The sequence below is a fragment of the Mya arenaria genome, chromosome 14, assembly GCF_026914265.1.
Source record: "Mya arenaria isolate MELC-2E11 chromosome 14, ASM2691426v1".
NCBI lineage: Eukaryota > Metazoa > Mollusca > Bivalvia > Myida > Myidae > Mya > Mya arenaria.
The window spans coordinates 696088-711776 of NC_069135.1; the positions used below are offsets into that span (position 1 = coordinate 696088).

General features: G+C 34.1%; 1 protein-coding gene across 1 annotated transcript in view; it reads left to right on the forward strand.

Annotated features, from left to right (window-relative positions):
* The window catches only part of LOC128216403 (uncharacterized), a 34055-nt gene extending 19054 nt beyond the window's left edge, over positions 1-15001 (forward strand). The window contains exons 3-5 of the mRNA XM_052922962.1: positions 12795-12940; positions 13954-14406; positions 14591-15001. Of these exons, the coding sequence (XP_052778922.1) occupies positions 12795-12940; positions 13954-14406; positions 14591-14967 (976 nt within the window). The 3' untranslated portion in view covers positions 14968-15001. The remainder of the gene's footprint in view (positions 1-12794; positions 12941-13953; positions 14407-14590) is intronic.
* The last annotated feature ends 688 nt before the right edge of the window (positions 15002-15689 follow it).

Here is a 15689-nt window from a genome sequence, read left to right on the forward strand (position 1 = left end):
CTTAACAAACATGTGTCTTTGTCCTCTTCATTCAGCAGATGACAAGTTATGTTGACAAGACTGGTTTGATTGCTATCTTATCCTAGTATTTATCCTTAACAACAACGTGTCAATCTCCTCTACACCGGGGGACAAGCCCTGTTGACAAGACTGGGTTGATTGCTATCTACTAGTAATCCTTTTTCCAAACATCAATAAGTTTGAAACAAGGCTAGTTTCAAATCAGGAGTGGTGTCCGTTGATGTATATTGGTAATATAGATTATGAGGCTATGGTGTAAGAAGTTTGTTTGTTTTGAGGTTGTTGACTCGACATTGATGTGGGTAGAAGTAACTCAATTTAGAAAAGAATGGATTTCATATTAACTTTGTAAGGTTTTAACTTAATGCTGATTTGATGGATTTTCATATTGATTGTCATTTGTCATGCTGGTTTTTCTATTTTTGCAATGATCTGCGAGTTATGCATTATAAGTACAAGGGTATTATGATTTGCCGTTACAAATTTTACTGTTTAGTCGCAAATCCAACTTTAACATAGAGTAGATCAAGTATGCATTGCATGTGATTGATGTATTGATAGTTTGATGATGTATATTTCAAATTTGTATTTGCCTTTACCCAATGGTCATGTCATCTATAGTAAATAAAACTAGATTGGCATTTTACAACAGAATTTGACGATTTTTGATATTAAATTATCTAAAATGACAAGGACAAAGAAGTCAAGATAGCGCCTATACGATATCAAGATCCGGAGATAATTTTGTGAATTTATTCAATATTGTCTTCTTTGTTATTCATATGTAATTACTTACCTAGTCGTGGCCTGTATGGTTGTCTTATAGTACTTTAACAATCATTAATGTAGATCATTATAAGCAAATTCTAAGACTCGTACAAAGAGTGTTCAAGTCAATAAGCATTGTTTAGTTGTGTAAGGTTTTAAAAGTAGTGTACAGCATGTAGAAACACAGTTCTTTAGAAGTTGTGCTTACTCTTGGAGCCCATTATGTGAGATAGCAACTTTTGAGGTCGTTGTATTGACATTGTGTTAATCTTGCACTCGCGGTTGGAGGTGCGTGATTAATCTTAATTTACAGACAGAACTTTGTTTTCGACTTGTACAGTGTACATCATCTATTATCATCTACCGGAACTTATGAAAAAAGCAGACTTAGGAAAGACCTGACAGTTATAATCAACGTTTGATGTTTTTGGCCACGGACACGTTTAATTAGAATTTCCTAAGCAAGTCATTGTGGTATATTTCTATAAATATTTTCTAAGAAAATGATATCGTGAAAATTGCCTTAAATATTTCTCAGTGTGTATTCAATGAAAACTTTTGAATCTAATAGCATGTAATAAAACCTCATTCAACGCACCGTCTCGTCTTTGTTATCAAATAGTGTCATTAAAAATGTGGTAGATAGTGCATCTCTAAATAAAGTCGCTCCTTAAAATAAGAAGGAATATATTCGTATTTTTGAAACCTATAAGGAGTTATTATTACACTTTTATGTTCAGTGCTACCTCAGATAAAATGATGCTGATTACTGTTCTATTTTCAAGTATCGTATTATAAAAATGTATAAATTTGGTTCCCTGTGGAACACTCCATAACAAGAGTACAGTTTGTCTTTCAGATATAATCAATTCACGAATATGCCACAAATGCCATAACCAGATAACTCTGGTTAAGTGCTATCTAGCTGGAAACTAAGCAGATTCGCTTGATATACTTAAGGTTACTTATTTGCGGATCAGAACTCGCTAGTAATGTTCGTCGATCGTAAAATCTAGGTTAAATGTGCTTCTTTTGATCCAAATGATTTTAATGGCAATGTATAGGTTAGAGACTGTCTGCGGTAAGATTTACAAGTTTTAAGAGACAAAGTGGTATAAATATTAACCGAATTTCAATTTACCTGTTGATATACGCAGACGATGATGTTGTGGGGGTTTTCAGAGACAAGTGCTTGATTGTTGAATTAATCCGATTTCTGTAAATGGAATATACCAATTAATATTGATAATAATGACAATGTGGACGGTTGGAAGATATGATATACGTAGTTATAACAAACAGGACGTAAACATTCTTAGTTCTATCAATTATCTCGGCGTTGTTTTAATCAGTTGAAGTTCTTTCATAAAAACTACAAAAGAACTTGCAGGGAAAGAGTTGAGATCAATTTACTTTTTGATGGCTTTGATTCGTTGTACTTTCTTTTAAACAGATATGATGTTTTATCTTTTTAACGCCTACACTTCATCTGTTTTAAATTATTGTTCTGAAGTTTTGGGTTTATGAAATCGGAGGTTTCAGAGATATACAACCAGACAAAAGTTATGTTAATTGGTTTCGATTAATAAGCAATATATAAATAATCTGGTTAAATATTTCCTAAAATTTAGCTTTGTGAAGCAAGATAATTGTATATAAAGAGCTGTTTTAAATACGATCAACAAGTTTTGTTGGGAAGAAGTCTCCTATGGCGAACTAAGTAATCAAAATTCCTTGCTCTATCCTGTTTGTACAAAATTATTGTTAGACCTGTTTTTGCCTCTAAATGTTCCTTGAAACTACTTTACTTATTCAGTGTATTTATATCTACAAATGATTTATGATTAACTGTTATATTATTATCATTCATATATAGGCATCAAATGCATTCATAAAATACGTAATATAAATTATTACCTGTGTGTAAGTAACCAATTTTTGAATCATTAACATTTAATTGAATAAAACTCATGTAAGCTAAGATAATATGAATCTGTATGTGTTAAACGAAATATAATTATAAACATTATTTTCCCATATCACACGCTATGTTACAATTGTATATATGTTTGTAAGATGATGTGTTTGTAATATTTAAGTAAAAGGTTCTGTTCTGTTCTGCTTAAGTCGAGTAATACGATCAGCATAATTCATTTATAATAAGGTAACAAGTTAAACTAAAAACAAATAACAATATCATTACATTAGTGCAGTAGTTCTAATGTTCATAGCCGATGTTATGTATTTTACAATTTAATTAGTTGAGTGGTATATTTCTTGGACATAATTTATTTAAACGTATATACATGCGGCCATGATATACTTTTAAAATATTTCCAACAAAAATCTGTATTTGTTTCAATACAGTAAGAAATGTTATTTATTCTCTATATCAATTACGTTACAAAATTCACATATCTTTTTTTCACGTGTAATATAAGCGAATCTCCAAATTTCAATTTCGAAATCTCCCACGCTGAAAAGCTAGAATATTATTCGAACGTCTAAAACGTGTTAATGTTAATATGCTTCGTCTTTTCCAGAAGATATGTTCAGCTCACGAAGTTGGTATCACATCATCACATATTTAATCGGTTTAATGAAAAACAAAACCAATTACAGGAGAACTGTAGTTCCGTGTGACAGCGTATTTGACTTGATGAGTACGCTTTTAGAGTGACTTGCGTATTGAACCTTGTAATATTTTAAGATGCTAGGAATTGCCTTGAAATGGGTGCTAAATCAATATTACTATAAGAGATCAACAGAGAAAATTTAAGTTCTAGTTTCATTATTTCTACTTCTGGAAGAAGATAAATCAACTTAACGTATAAAGCCAGAAAAAAACAGGCGGAGATATCCGCCAGTCACGAGGTATGCATAAATTATATCTCGACACCGTTTGGTTATTTCCGGAGATTTTATACGGAAATTATCGACTGTTGAAGATCATGAAATGGGGTAATGAAAAGGGGTAACGTTTTTTCATAAAACGTCAGTACGAAGCTTTATTTGTCACTTAAATGACGGGGATCGTCTTTTAAGAGTATGTTCTACTCAGTTTTTTTCTGAAAATAACGCCTATGTTCCATTATGGCCAATTCTTTACAGGATAAATCGTATGGGTCTTAAACAGGTCAGGTGTGAAACTAAAACACATTTGTTACCCAGTTTCAGCTATGAAGTGTGTTACAGTCTAAAAGTGTTAAAATACTTATGGAGCTATTGTGTTTTCTTGGGACTTCCCTTGACTATATGTATACAATACAATGTTTAATACGGCATGATAATTATATGCGTTGTGCTCATGGCTGTATTAACGTATTATAATATATATAATAAAATAGAGCGATGACAGTATATAGCTACAAATAAGAGTAAAGGGCTTCGATATCGGCACCCAGCCATGACTGTATATAGCTACAAATAAGAGTAAAACTTCGATAACGGCACCTAGCCATAACTGTACCAATTAGCGTTTAAAAAGGCCTCAATGTAGGAATGACAATGAAGACTGTATATATCATCCAATCAGCGTATAAGCTATTTGGCATAGGCACTGTGCGACACGTTAATCAGTTCTTTGATTTGTGAATATGGGTAATTTGTAGGGATTGAAATACGGACCAAAGTCATAATCGATCATCGAAGATAATCGGACGAGCCATTTCGATCAATCATCGATTATATAATCGAAACGGAGCAAGTAAATATATTACAAATATATCAATAACTATATTTGTTTGTACATACATGTCTTTAAATGAATAAACATATTACAATCAGTTATGTTTTTTATGCTGTTTTGTTATACATTCCAGGTTACAATTGATAATTTAGTGAAATGTATTTAGGAGATAACTTTATTCTAAAATAATTGAGAATAAATTGCCGTATAACCCCGTATAAGTCCGTACCGTTTCCCGTTTTAAAGAAAATCAGTACATACACAACACGGTTACTTCCCTTTGCCGTACATTAGCGATAATCGATTATGGAATAATGAAATCGATTATCGCCGACCTCGGACACAAATAATCTACTTTCGACAATACTCGATCATCGTTTTATCCCTAGTAATTTGCATAGCATGAATTGATTCCAACTATTGAAGTTGTTCAGGAAAACCCAATGATCCCACTATTATTAAAGTTATATTTCATGTTTCAAATAATGTATTTGCGGGATTCTGCTCTTATTAAAGTTATGTGGATTTTAAAAATGGACGCATCAACGTTTACCAGAATAACAACATTGTGTACATGCTCAAGATAAATATTTCCATAACATCTCTTAATGTTCTTTTTTGAATAGCTGTGTTGTATGTGGATACATGAACCATGTAAACAGTTCATTCATATCAATATATCCTCCGCAAGGGATATTTGAACATATTTACAATGAATATGAGTATGATAAAACAAATGAGTGGAAGTAATTATTTCATGTATTAAGTTGCATGAGAATAATACGAATACGTATGAAATGGATTCAATTCAAACACAACATTATTGAACTAGTTAGATTGTATGAAAATAGGATGTAAACACAGCAGCTAACGTATTAAATGCAAAACATACCTTCATTCGGGCCATTTAAAAGTTCCGAAAATATTACTTGTGCTGTTTGCCGATATATAGGTTACAGTGGAAATCATGAAGACAGTACCGAAAAACCAGAAGAAGATTATTTGTTTTGTTTCGTTATGTTCTCTTTTTCTTTTTAACTTATTTATTTTACAACAATTGTGAAACAAGTTATTTTAACATTATATTAATCACTCGCGTTGGCACAATGTTACGCGAGAGTGTGGTCTTGTGTTTTGGGGGAAACCGGAGTACCTAGTTCTTGTGTGAAATCTTTAGAAATTATCCTTAACAAACATGCGTCAACGTCCTCTACATTCAGCAAAAGACAAGCTCTGTTGACATGACTGGGTTGATTGCTCCCTAATCAAATGTCCATACAATCAATATCAGGTTCGAAACAAGACTAATTTCAAAACAGAAAACTCAAGGTTTGGTGTAGACTAAACCACTCGTCCGAATTCCTGTCGTTGATCTCTCTCACACTTATGCCCGAAAAAGCGCTTTGTCTTGCCAGAAACATTATCGTATTTCGCGATTTTTGGCATAAATACTCCATACAATTATCCTTACGTGAGTTCAGCTAGGTCTTTCGGTTGTCTTTACGGCTGGGGGTTTCACAAGCACACACCACCAAACATGATTCGGGTTCTTTTGTTTTATTTCAAAAACACTACTTAAAAACCAGGCACGCCGTTGTTGCTTTATATTTATCAAATTGTATAACAAACTTTTGTTTAATGATTGAAATATATTTAGAATTATGACACTGCTTCACAAATTAACTTGCGTCGAGAACTGCGTAAAACATCTGTCAGAAAGGGGAGTAGAAATTGAAAACCAAGGAGTCTTAGATGTTATGGATGGTCTATATGTATGGTTTTAAAGGTCACATATGGAAAAAATTAATCGCTAAATGTTTCTTTATGCATTTCCGATTGAATACAACTATCATTATTGATAAAAGGTTAAGGTGTTCTGAAAAGGTGGAAGGTTATGTTATGATAAATTTATCTAAAGCAACCAGGAAGTGTATATTTTTAGTTCTTTCAATTATCTGTGAGTTAGTTTAATCAGTTGAGGTTCTTTCATTTCATACAAACAACAAAAACTTGCAGGGAAAAGGCTGATATCTCTTCACTCTTTGATGGCTTTGGTTTGTTATACTAACGTTCCAATCAATATAATGTTCTATCTTTTTAACGCCTACATTTTACCTTTTTTAATTTATTGTTTTAAAGTTCTGGGTTAATGAAAACGGAAGATTCAGAGATATACAAGTAGAAGCTTATATTCGTTAAGAAGGATAAATGTATACATGGCCTCTAAACGCCAGCTCCACCACTTTACGGTGCTATCTTAACCTTACTGATAACTATTTCGAAAACAAACGGCTAGGTGCTTTAGTTTTACCATAGAACTATAAGTATATATCATGTGTGTCCGGTACGGCTAGAAAAATCCAACCCGGGTGCACGCGCGTAAGCCGAGTTACCGGCCACGTAGCGTGACCGAGGGACGGATTTTTCGATCCGGACCTGAATAACATAATTGATATTTTTTCTTGCATATCTAAAATTATCAATTTGTGGGAAAATTGACGTAGAAAACGCACTTTTGTACATTTTACCAAAAAGTGCGTGAAACGTTGTTTACTGACGTCATAAAGCGCAGTAATTTTAAATCACTATTGATATCAAATAGTAACTATTTAAATCGCGTTTTTAAGATTATTTATTATCTATTTTACTTAATTGTATACATATATATTTGATTGTGCTCTATTGAAATGAAATAATGTACTTTTCATAAACCATACAATAAAATATATAAGAAGCGGCGCGTTGTTGCGTGTGACATATCTTACATTGGAGGTGTAAGATGCGTTTTTCCAGCACTGGTCACATGACCGTTAACACACGTCCGGTATGCAAGACTACCTCTCTCTTAACCGGACACACATGATAGATACTTATAGTTCTATGGAAAAAATTAACAGCACAAAGCCGTTCGTTTTCGAAATAGTTTTCAGTAAGGTTTAGGTAGTTCGCGAAGAGTTTTGTTTCCGCAAGAAGTATGCATAACCAGCATAATGTTCAATGGATGATAAACATAGCAACCTTAATATTCATTCCAAAAGCGTTAACTTTTTATTTTACTTCAAGCGCGAAACATACTCGACAGCGCCACCACTAGGGCAACAGCGCCAACACTTTTATAAATATGTGCATTTTTCCATTTTAGTAAGTGCTTATCAGTTTTGTTGTGTTCTGGTATAGGAACTATGCATTACAATTATGTTTGCTTACGGGGTGTGTAAGCACCGAAATGTACTTGCTATGCAATCACATATCAACATATGCACATGCCCGATTCAGGAGAAAAGCTCCTGGCACCAATGTTTGCACACTATTGAAACGAAATAGTAACCAGCCTGCAGTAGAAGTGTTCTTACACGGTACCACATTCTCCGATTTTTGAAATATGTCCGTTAAATGAAATTATCAAATGAAATATGAACCATACTCACGTTTGTTCGTGTAAACATAGGACACAGCTCCACCACGGAAGTGTCGACAGCTCTTTTTCTTTGCACCACCGTAATGTGGCGGAGCTGGCGTTTAGAGGCCGTGGTGTAGTAAGAGCTGTTTCAAATAGGATTAATTTTATATATCTGGGAGGAAATCTTATATCACGACATGGTTAACAAGAATTTGTTTATTTCTTCAATGGCTTTATCCTGGTTCTGCAAAATGGATTTCGAGGTAAAAGTATCTACATAAAAGTAATTGGAGGCCTGTTTTAGACATGATTTTGCCTCTAGATGCAACATTATTACAATATACAAGAACAAAATTCACGTCGATATATATAGATAACAATACTAGCTTGCAGAGCTATTGCCCGACAAAATTCAAATTAAATAACATATCAATAATGCAACACAGAACCAGGGTAGATAATAATTAATTGCATTCAAATAATATCAGAATTAAATAGTTTTAGCAATTAGCAAAATATTTATGGCATAGAATATATATATTATATTAAATGATTATAAATACATCGATTCTTAATAGATATTACATTATAAACATTTGAGAAAATTAAAATCATCACTGTTGACTAGAATATTTTTTTTATTAAATCTATGTGTAAAAGATCATTTAGATGATGTGCTCATGATTGATTTTAATAATGGCTTAAATACGAAAATGCAAATAATATTGACACAAAAGCAGGTTTCAAAAATAAAATACATAAAACAGCACAAAGCACTTGAAATTATCCGAGGAAAATGTGACAAATAAAAGAGAGATGCACTTAAGAATTAAATTAAATGTAGGATGGTGAGTATGCTAAAACTACATAAATAAAGATAAGAGGCAAAGTGTGTTTTAACCTTTAAGCATATTCTGTATCTAAGACATTCACACATATTCAACACTACCAAAGCAAAACACCATTGAATTTAGAGCAGTCTAAAAAAAAATTAAAACTTCTTGAGAATGAAGATACATTTTGTTCAAAATGTTAATTCTACAATAAATACAACTGATATAAATATAACAGGTTACATAAAACAGATTAAGATAGGCAGCAATGTTAAAGACTATTAGCTTATACAACTAAGTACAGTGTTATCTAAAACGACATTATGGGACCCTTGCATTTTGGTTCTTCGGGTGTAAATAAGTCTTTCGACCAATCAAAACTGTCTAATTGTTTAAATTCGTTCGGAAGGTTGTTACACACCTTCGCAGCCTGAAAACGAAATGAGTTCCCTTCATATGTGGAATTTTATACTCTCGGTATGTAAACTGGTGAGACGAACCTCTAATTACAACTCTTACAAAGTTTAGCATATCTTTCAATATTTTAAAATCTGCCCGTTTCAATTTCAAAAGAATTAGAACACAAATGGAATTTTGACATGCCTTTTCTAGTATCTTCATTAGTAATAGCATATTAGTATGTAGATATTTTTCAAATTTAACTTATATATGAAATATCTGTAAACTATCAATTTTGATTGACTACTTAAAATTTAGCTACTGTTGTTGTTTTTTCTCCTGTGTACGTTTTTCACACAATCTTTGCTTAAACCGAAGTAAGTAATTAACATGAGCATTGAAAGCAACGAAAGTATCACTGAATCCAATGTTTTCTAACAATGTTTTAAGGCAAACACCCATATGTATTATTTCTATTCTAATGTACAACTTGCAACTTTTTTAAATAGAAAACATGAAAAGGGTTATCAATAGATTTCATAATTCTAAACCAATACCTAAGTGCACGTTCCTTATATTTAACTATCAACGGATATCTACCTAGTTCAAAAAGATTGGCTGCACTAGAACTTTGAGCCTTGACACCAAGGTGTTTGCAAAATCTAAGATGTACTATATCAACTTCTTTGCAATAACGAATTCCACATATTACAGAACCATGCAAATGAATGAGGGAAGTACCAGTTCATTCGATATTTGTTTAGCATACCTAATAGTTCCATTACAGGGTAATATAGCTCCAAGGTATGTAAAAGAGCCAACCAGGACAATGCTATTTCCGTTTACTGTCCACACAAACTTGTGTCTAGCATTGGTTTTTTTAAAGGCACACACGTATGCCTTATTTATATTACTTTTCAACCCCCTTTATGACAATAATATAATTAAAATTATCTAAGCATGCTTGTGAATTATTGGGACCCGTAGTGAAAAGAGCAATATCATCGGCAAACAGCATAGAGTATACAGTCAACAACTCAATATCTTTAGCAGTTAAGTTTTTCAAATTCAATAGACTCACTTATATAATTGATGAATGAAATAAATAACAATGAAGAAAGAGGTTAGAACATCGAAAATGTTAAAAATATTTATATCTATACTATCGCGTACGCTTCCTATACATGTAATTTGAGTTCACTATCCTTTAAGATTTTACAACTCACACCAGATGTTATTAGTTTAGAGAGAGTACCTAGGCATGACAATTATTGATGGTATATCACGAGTAGTCATGATATGCGCAGAAGTAACAACAACCAGTTACGTTCCTCGGTTGACATGCCTAGCAAAACTGGGGATCGCCTTTTGAGAGAGAGAGAGAGAGTGTGTGTATTCTACTGGTTCTGTAAATAACCACTATGTTCCACCATGGCCAGGACTTTACAAGATTAACCGCATGGGCCTAAAAGAAGTCTTAAACAGGCCAGGTTTGAAACTCAAAACATCTGTGACCCAATTTCAGTGAAGACAGTGTGTCACTTTGCAGCATAATGGCATGGTCTTAAAGCGTAAGAATGAAAAGTTATAGTAATGTGTGGATTAAACACATTCTTTTTCAGACTATTACAAGTTATGGAGCCATTGCCCTAGTGACTGACTTGAGCTTTTCCGTGACTATATCTGGTTACCAACTAACGTATAAAACGGCGTTGATAATGATATGCATGGTGTCCATGACTGTATTAGCATAACATAGTGTGTGTAATAATATTAAAATACAGCGTTATGACTAGATAAAGCAACAAATCAGCGTAAAAGACTTTGATATAGGCAAGATGCCATTACTGTATATAGCTACTAATAATCTTTTAAAAAGGCCTCAATAAAGTATCGACGGTCGTGACTGTATACAGCATCCAATTAGCGTATATGGGAATTTATATAGGCACAACGGTGATGACTGTCCGACAAATAAATATATTTATACGTACAAGATTACAATCAGCCTAAAGGCATTGATGTAGGCACGACGGTCATGACTGTTTATAGTCTCCTATCATCGAATAAGGCATTGATGATGGCACGACGGTCATGACTGTTTATAGTCTCCTATCATCGAATAAGGCATTGATGATGGCACGACGGTCATGACTGTATATAGGCGCCTATCATCGTATAAGGCATTGATGTAGGAACGACGTTAATGAGTGTGTATAACCTCCTATCATCGTATAAGGCATTGATGTAGTCACGGCGGTCGTGACTGTATATAGCCTCCTATCATCGTATAAGACATTGATGTAGGCACGGCGGTCGGGACTGTATATAGCCTCCTTTCATCGTATAAGACATTGATGTAGGCACGGCTGTCGGGACTTTACTTAGCCTCCTATCTTTGTAGAAGGCGTTGATCTAGGCTCGGCTGTCGGAACTGTATACAACTACCACTTATTATAACTACCAATTAATGTAAAAGTCATTGAAATACATTGACATTGGCAAACGTTGATGTTCTTTATGCTTCGGAAAATTCTCCGTTCACGAAAACCTTTAAAAGGTGACATCTGAGGGTTTATGTGCATATAAACTTGTCTAAGCCCCAAGTAAACTCGTGTTACAATGAAGAAGTTTTTCGTTTGTCGTTGCAAGGCGGCGTTAACTCCATTATATATGTTAATGCTATTTTGATGAGATTGTGTTCTGTTTGTTTGTGTCACCCGTTCAGCGTCCTTTGTGCTCTTATAATTTGCCACTACACAGCGTGTATGCCTGAATGTTTGACTTGTTGCTGCTTGTCCCTGGGTTGTTGACATTGTATTATTAAAAAAACTCCCAATCCTGGAATTCACCCAGACGGTTGTTCATCTCTTTCAAGATGATAAGATTATATTAGCGTACGTTGTCCTGTTACAAACGAGCGCAATTAGGCAAAAAAAAAAATCAGGGCAATTTTGCTAATATAGGTTAACAGAGATGGATGAGTATTCCCATGAAATGTTTTTGGAAGCAAACATATTTTTCTGACATGTCTGATTTTGTGAAAAGACAGCCATTTCTGAAAGGAAAAGACAGAGAACTAAATTGCTAAATACATTCATATTGTTATTGACAATCTGCACATATTGAAAAATGTAGAAAAATAGTTGTTCAAAAATATGCTTTGTCGTGACAAGATTCGCCTATAAAATCACACACATGTTCCGCTTTCATTCTTGGCTTGTGTTGCGTGATGTGTCTTCCAATTGCATGAGTGTTACGTTGTATGATACATATACCGGAATTTATCAACAGCAGTATTTACATGCGTCGGAAATAATAACTACAAACCAAACAAATGTTCACGTTTTCTGATTTGACGGAATACATTGCCTGATATTTCGGAAGAGAGATTTCTCAGAAAGAGTTTTCTTTGATATTGTGTAAAAGAGATTTCATAATATCAACATAACATTCTTTGCACAGTGTGATTCTTACAATAGCAACAATAGAAATGGTATTATATGTAAAAAGAACATTATATCTACACTAAAGGAGTTGATCGGAGGCTTAGGTTCCAGGTTATGGTAATGTAAACCATAGTTTAGGTTCAAGTTCTATTTCAATGGTCATACATTAAGTATTATTCGGATCATTTGGAAACAAATCGCATCAAAACCTCTTATGTTTGAACTTTAATTTTCAGATTCACATTTCATCTAGTTCCAGTGGAGTACGCGTCCTTGTTCTCGGAGATAAACACACGGATCCTTGTGTGCGGCACGGACTTCTGCCTGCTGGTCCTCCACACCGCCCCACTTTACGGCTGGGGGGAGTACTCGTCCTACAGAGGTAATTATGCGAAGCGTCTTATTGATACACGAATAATATAATGTTATTCTTTTAACTTACCTTTAGTGCACATTGAAGCCGAATTAATCCCCTATACATTCATGGTGCTTTTCTAGACCTGACTTTGCTGATTTTGACGTGCATCCTTAAAGTGACATTGCACATACTTATGAATAAAGCACTGTACATTGTAAGGAAGCATGTCTTTTCGTCTTAATTTCGTAAATCGTTTGCCAAAACGTCAAATGTTTTACCATCGTTGTCCAGTTTGTCGGTGTACACAATTATAATAATCGTAAAATCCACCAATAGGTTAAATACAACTGTAACATCAAACCGTACAAAGTAGCTCAATCAATCAATAGGTTCAAGTATTCCAATAAGGGTTTAAACGAAGCACAAAATATTCAAAACAGTCGGAAAACGGAAAACAAAATGGCTACCTTTAAAAATTATTTCCAGCATATTTCTCATATCAGGCGAGTTTCGACAGCCTATGAAAATGGCTCATTTCTCAAATCCTATAGTAGGCGAGGTTTGTAGCCAATCAAAACGAAGAAAAAAACTCATTTAGCCGAGTTTTGTTGATATTGGCCGAGTTTGGTCGATATAGAGCGAGTTCTGGCATATATTGTCTTCAACTGTTCAGTATTGGTACCGCAATTGTCTCTGTATCTCATCGAATACGTAATAGCTGATTAATAATGAACTCATAAGACGTTGCCAAAGCGTGAATCAAAGTACATTTATGTCCAACCAAATAGAGGCCACTGGACATATACTACGGACCTCTTTCATGTCCGATGCAGTCAAACAGATATAACATTTGTATCAGGCGATCATTATCTCAAGAAAAGCAGAAGCAACATTTACGTTAATACTGTTTAGTAATATTATTAATAAAGAAAACCATCAATTATTCGTTCCTGTTGTATGTGCTTAAGTCATTTTGTAATAAGTAATATAACGTAGAACAAGGTGCAACGGATAAATAACAATCACTTTGTTTTCAGGTGGAATGCCAATATCTGTTTTGCATTGGAAAAATAATACAAGTAACTCGTCTAACAGCTTTGAATACCTATCAAACAGTGCACATCAAATAGTTGAACAACACGCACAAACAAACGACCATACAGACTCTAATGTGGAGCCAAGTGACTTGGTAATGCCACAACCACAAGTATACGGGGCTGTAGTCGTGTACATATTCAATAAGTTGTACGGCTGTGATGTAAGACTTATAGCAGTCCCCTTCTTTCAACTACTCCTGCGTTGTCCTACAAACACCCACTTGAAGCATGTACTAAGAGACTACACAAACAGTGTTTTAGGAAGTACTTTCAGGACACGGCTTACAGATTTTCTGCATACCCATTCGGTTATAGGAGTTTCAACTAATCTGGAATTCTATATCAATCCAAACGATCTGCAAGCCTATCAAGAAACCTATATATCATATCAGGGTATGTTTAGATTCTGTTTATCCACATGCATTTATCTTCAGTGACAAAATAATTGCAATATTAGTTTCATTGATTTCCGTTATATATTTAGCAATGGTTCGATATATGAAAGTTCTCAAGGTTTTTCTCCTTTTTAAGAGGATCGTTGTTATGATTCATTTTCAGACTTTAATTTTCGTTTCAGAACTTGGCATTTGTAGCCTGGACTGTTCGCCAATCAATCCGTCAGTGACGTCATGGTTAACCGTGGTTATCATGACTACCACGTGTCTACCATACGTTATTTGCGCTGTGTTAGCCGCCATTTTGTACCGCTCAGTGCGCGCTCAGTCACCCAACGCGCATGTCACACCAGTGTGCCTTTCACTATTGTCTGGCTCTGTGTTTGGTGTTCTCACTTCAGGGGTGTATTATTACACGGCTGTGCTCATTTCTCGTTCCGTGTTTGTTCATACAACTCTGCAGATTGTTGCACACCTGCTCTATTTTACAAACTGTGTTTGGTTTATACTCAGTAACTTATTGTCAAAAGTTTGCACAAAACCCCACAAACTTCTGTGACAATACGGAGATGTCTATGGATTAACAGTGCCATAAATAAATGTATGTAAAATAAATAAATAAATAAAAGCAGATGCCAATATGTCTTAATTAGTTTAGATATTTATATTTAATGTATCTCCATCCGCTTTTGGGAAATATAAAAAGGTTAAACTAAATCCGGTAACCGTTATACTCCCAATACCTTTTCGCTACTTCGTGAAAGGCAAAGTAGCTTTGTTTATATTTATTACATTATAAGATATGAAATTAAAAAAAAAACACATGGCCTCTTGATACCCTTAATAGATGTGTTCCTTTGGATAGTTTAAAAGTGTCTTCAGCTTGGCCAATTTAGATCAGGATATAGTGTGGAAATAGATATGCCATGACGCAAGTTAACAAGTATAATCCAAAACATAATTAGAAGCTCACAATTAGCACCCATACAGCCAGATATCAACCAAAACCTCGAGGCTGATCTCAACGTCATCGTGTTTTTCTAACATATTCAAGATATTTATACAACCTGAGGCCATAAGCTACCCTCCTTATTTATAGCTTTTGAAGCTGAATTGTGATTTTAAAAACAGGCTGAACATGCAGGATCTTCTTGATCTAGTTTGCATTGTTAACATTTTCACAGCATCGTTTGTGCTCGTTTACCGGATGTTGTCAATATACCAATTACACAATGGTTACTTTCAACCATTTTTTTATTAGGAGAAACTTTTTTTTTTGTT